This window comes from Perkinsus marinus (assembly GCF_000006405.1).
Source record: "Perkinsus marinus ATCC 50983 genomic scaffold scf_1104296928836, whole genome shotgun sequence".
Classification (NCBI taxonomy): domain Eukaryota; phylum Perkinsozoa; order Perkinsida; family Perkinsidae; genus Perkinsus; species Perkinsus marinus.
Genome location: NW_003216689.1, coordinates 175,345 through 180,338, shown reverse-complemented (window position 1 = coordinate 180,338; position 4,994 = coordinate 175,345). Strand labels below are relative to the sequence as shown.

The 4,994-nt window shown below is 47.6% G+C and overlaps 2 protein-coding genes across 2 annotated transcripts; both read left to right on the top strand.

Moving 5' to 3' along the window:
* Window positions 1-1,847: 1,847 nt before the first annotated feature.
* On the top strand, window positions 1,848-2,876 carry Pmar_PMAR006774 (Tartrate-resistant acid phosphatase type 5 precursor, putative; the record flags this gene model as incomplete). The annotated part of the gene is made up of 6 exons (XM_002788040.1): window positions 1,848-1,906; window positions 1,950-2,011; window positions 2,060-2,225; window positions 2,363-2,539; window positions 2,613-2,708; window positions 2,753-2,876. 6 exons carry the CDS (start codon window positions 1,848-1,850, stop codon window positions 2,874-2,876), a joined length of 684 nt encoding a protein of 227 aa, XP_002788086.1.
* Window positions 2,877-3,440: 564 nt separating this feature from the next.
* Pmar_PMAR006773 (conserved hypothetical protein) lies at window positions 3,441-4,958 on the top strand (the record flags this gene model as incomplete). The annotated part of the gene is made up of 5 exons (XM_002788039.1): window positions 3,441-3,526; window positions 3,576-4,007; window positions 4,182-4,359; window positions 4,610-4,781; window positions 4,837-4,958. 5 exons carry the CDS (start codon window positions 3,441-3,443, stop codon window positions 4,956-4,958), a joined length of 990 nt encoding a protein of 329 aa, XP_002788085.1.
* Window positions 4,959-4,994: the final 36 nt, after the last annotated feature.

The window sequence follows — 4,994 nt, the reverse complement described above, 5'->3', positions numbered from 1 at the left end:
AGAGATACGGGCCATCCATGTGTCGTGTTGAAGAGTCCAAATAAGTTCACTCCCGTCCCTGTCGACACCAGTGCGTGATCTATGCATGTCTAACAAAGTCGTTTCATGATAGGCTCTCCCTCACCCAACCTCCAAACTCTCATCATTAACACCGTTCTGTCATTCACAGAGTCTGTTGACGATCAGCGTCAATGTTGTCTTTGCAAGTGGCCCTGCGGACATTCGTTCGAAGCTACTAAGGCCGATTTACGTAGCGGGTTGGGTTGAATTCTCGCCTCGAGTACTTCCCTATAGGTTGGGACTATCCGTGTCGGCTCTGTGGCGAGGTTGCGTTGCCCGGCCTCGCAAAGCTCCTCGAGTATTATGGGAAATCAGCCGATCGTCACTATGGGAAGGAGAGCAAGAACATTGATTTGACTATTGGCTCGACTACAGGTGTACGACTCTATTATCAATCTATCGGTGCCATCCAACAAGGCCATAGGTCACGAGGCTGCCAGTCGCGTGCACATCTCTGAAGCCCCGTAATACCACTAAGCTAAGAAGCAGTACCATCGGAGCTCGTGGAAGAGAGAAGCGTGAGGCGGCGGCGGCGGCCCCGGTATCATCACCCGACACACTGTCACAGAGCCTCTCTGTTAGCGGGACCAGCATGCGAATGAATTGAATCTTATTCGTCATTTATTGATATTAGGAGGGTTGAGTCGGTCTGACCAGTTCACTTCAGTGGAGTCGTGTACGGTTATCGTTTCTCATACCTGATACCTAGGGAACCGAGACCGCCATTGCGATGCGTTATACTCGGTTCAATGTTTATATTGGAGGAGATTTCTGTGCTTGGTCCCACAGATGATGTTTGCTTCGGAAGAGGTGTCCACGTTGCAATCATAGGAGAATGACCGAGACGACTGAGCCGGACATACAATAAACAGACGCTTTCACTAAATCCACATCACTATCACTTTTTAATCGCCATTTTCCAGACTTAATCACTTTATTATGGTCAATGAGTGTTATCATCAAGCAGTTTCTCGTCGGGTTCGGTCATGATGGAGGGACCTGTTTTTGGCGCCTCTGAATGAGTGTTATGGTTGATGAGTAACTCAGCCTAGCAGTCAGTCGAAGAAACCCAACCAGTCAAACCGCGCACCTTCTCAACGTAGCTCGAAAACGAGCACTCCGACGAAACTCCCGAGGCCTTTTTCAGAGTGTTTGGCGACACAGGAATGGTCATTCCCCACCAGAGATCATCGTCTGTTGGAGGTAGGTGCAGACGAGGGAGTGTTCACCTCCGTAATAAGGCGACCCACGTCGTGGTAGATGCAGTGCGATGTTTTATCAGGTTTTTATCTAGCTCTTGAGTTCAGTGACAGAGGGCTGACTTGGCACTGAGTATATCTCGACTAGTGAGGTTGGCACGGTGTAGATGGCAGGAAGGTTCAATCGGGTCGTACTTGATATTGATTGTGGTGAATTCAACAAGGAGTGGTATTAGCAAAACCAGCAGCAGTTTGATCTTTATGAATATGTTATTGATAGTGTCGTTTGCTCTGTCGTGGTCGCTCGCTATAACTCTACCGTTGAAGGCGAATGCCGACGTTTACCTTCGAGATCCTCTAAACTACGGCGATGTCGATGGGAGAAGGACTAAAGTAATACCACAGCCTCTCGAGGGCCATCAAAATACTCACTTTCAAATGCTTCCATTCGTGATGGTTTATAAAGAGTTCACCTAAAGACAGAATTTCCATTCATGTTGATAATGAAGATGCGTCTACTGTAAACGTAGAGACCCCTTAGGATGAGCAGTAGACATTGTCTCCCTCAGTTAGGTGGATATCTCGTCTATGATAGTTGTTGGTGATTGGGGTGGGATGGGAACACCGCCCTATTGGAGCTCGGATGAGTACCTCTGTCGCTGACTTGTGAGTATCAGTCGCCTCATTTAGGCGGAATACAGCAACAGCAATGAGTGAAGTATGCGAGGATAGATCGGTCATGGCTGTGCTCAGTGAGGGCAGTAGTACTCTCACTACTATCAAAGGATCGTCATTAGTAGGTACTGGTGACAACTTTTATGAAGGGGGTATTTCTACCAATGAGTTCGATGATAGATTCAAGAGCACCTTTGAGGACGTTTTCTCGTCTCCTAGTCTACAGGGTATTCCTTGGTATATCGTAGCAGGCAACCACGACCATATTGGGAATATATCCGCTCAGATAGGGTGGGTTAACGATTATCTACTCTTAGTTCTGAACGCATGTATATGCGTGCTGAATAGGATCGTGGTGGTATGACTTCTCCGTCACCTCTGAATTTCCGCAACGAAGATTCTGTAGAGAAATACATGTAGATTGGTAGATACAGCAAACACAGTTCTCGATGGAGGTTCCCGGCCTTATTCCATTATCATGTACTGAGCGTAGGAGCTGCTGTCAAAGTGCTCGTTGTTATGATTGACACCATCGTTTTGGACGGTCTGGCTGAGGAAGGGTCTTCCTACAATTGCCGAGATGGGGAGGGGATATGTATGAGCGAGTATGATGGCGACCATCGAGTGAGGTGATGAAATTTCGCTGCGCCTCCACGAAATTCGGTAGGAGTTGTCGAGGACTCAGCGGTCTGCATTGGAGTGGATCGAGAACGCCTTGTCGAAGCATGATGGTGTTGCCGACTTCATCCTAGTGGTTGGTCACTACCCTATTTGGTAGGTGGCCTCCTAGACTGACAGTAAGTCATCGTCAATAACAGGTCTTTGGCTGAGCATGGTCCCACCTACCGACTGTCTCGACTGCTGATGCCTATATTCACCAAATATCGGGTTACGGCATACCTCTCGGGCCATGACCATGTCCATCAACATCTGTATGAATAGAAGCAGTACTCTTACTGTTACTGAATGGCTAGGTATGACTCAGAGACAGGTCTTCATCTATTGAGTACAGGAGCGGGTGCAAGATGCTATACTGGTCCACCTAGACTCTTCAAGTAGGCCAACACCCGATCTCCGTGGGCTCATGTATCACTGTGAAGTAGCATTGACATTCAATTGGAAGACTATAAACAGTCATGAGGGAAACACAGTAGTGTACGGAACGCCGGTCCTTTTTCATTATTGTTGAGCTCCTATGGAAATCGGGTGTATTGTTCTACGTGGTTCCATCACATCTGTCGTGTATCGGATCAGGCATTCTCCCTATTGGACCGAGTTCTTCTACCATGGCTGTCCTCACGGTGGCTTCATAGTATTAGATTTTGATGGGCATGCCAAGACGATGACCGGAGAGTTCTACAGAGGAGATGGACGAAGCCTCCATAAATTAACGATGCTATATTCACGACTTGGTCCTCTCTTGTGAGTGTAGAAGATTGTCGTTGTCTTTGGTGGTAATTTCGTGGCGAGTGACGGTGTCTTATGGAAGCGTATTGTTACCATTTCATGGCCCGACTCGCATGCCTCCTCCTGCTGCTATTATCAGCCTTCACGGTTATTGCTGATGAGCAAGAGCGATTCAGAGTGTTCGGGTAGACTACTAGCACAATTGGTTACCAGTCTGCTCCAGTAGTATCTCAGTTACCTTCCAGAGTATCGCCTATCGGATGATGTCGATTTCGATGGTATCTTTTCACACGGTGTCACCGATTTGATATTCTTCAGCGTTGAGGTCAGCTATCTCGGTATAATACAACAGAAACAGCGTCTACCTGGCCCTGCTATTTTGGAGAAGGCTAGGGCTGCTGCCGATGCCTATGGGGGACGACTGTTGGTCAGCATTGGAGGAGCGGGAAGGAGCTCTGGTTTCGCTGATGCGGTGGCGCACAATGGGGATGTCCGGAGGCTCATCAAGCAGGTTGATGATCTGTTGAATAAATACCAACTTGATGGAGTTGACTTTAATTGGGAGTATCCACAGAGTGAAACTGAATGGTACAATTTCAAGCAGATGTTGCGGTGGTTGAAGGTGAAGCTGAGGAAGAGGGAGAAGCCAGCGATCATCACTCTAGCGTGAGAGGGATGGGTTCTAAGGAATGAAGCAGTTCAGAGGCCATTTAGTGACAGTGGTCGTCTTTTGAATGACACAGTGAATACGAAGTGACAGGAGAGTGGTATGGGTTTTATATCGGACTATTATTCAATCATTGATTGATATGGTGGTGATATTATCTCACAGTGTTGTAGGTACCAGCCTGGTGGTCTACAAGAGGACATGATAGCCAAGTTGAGGTTTGCCAAACAGTGCGATTACTTCTTGGCGATGTCTTATGAACATCCTGAAGGGAAAGGGGAGGACCTGGCTAGAGTTGTTGTGGAAGCTTGGGAGCAAAGAGGATTGGATATACGGAAGCTCGCATTGGGGGTGAGAGGGCTGTGCTATGAAACTGCCAGGCAGCATGTTTCAGTTGACCATCTTGTCCACTAGGTGGAGGAGGTTAGCCCAGGTGGTGTCCTCCAGTGCCTTGAGTCCAGTCGACACCACTTCTGGGCGACCTCCCCATCCTCTTTGTTGGACATGTGAACTGTATACACTAGCATCCTGACAAGGAATGAGTCTTTTAGTGTGTTGTGTGACTCGGACATATTCTGTATCTTCCAATAAGTAACCTTAGATACCATTTTATGGTAGAGACCTACAGACTGGAGAGGCTCGAACGTACTCGGAGATTTCTACCATTCCCGATGCGCAGCATAAGTTTGTTTATGATACTCCAGAAGAGGTTCAAGCAAGGACGAGATACGCCCTTGAAGAGGGCCTGGGTGGTGTTATGATATGGGAACTTGGTAAGGATCACTTATTGGTAAATTGTGTTATGGATGTTCAACACGTTTGGTTCAGGCCAGGACCTCCCTTCCTCGAACGAGAGGTCCCTTCTAGCTGCTATTGGTAAGGTTGTGTCTTCACCATCAATTGAGGAGGATGGAGGGGAGAAGGAGGAAGATGATGATGAAGAATTGTGATACTGTTGTTTATTGTTCGTTTCTCTCGAAGAGTTT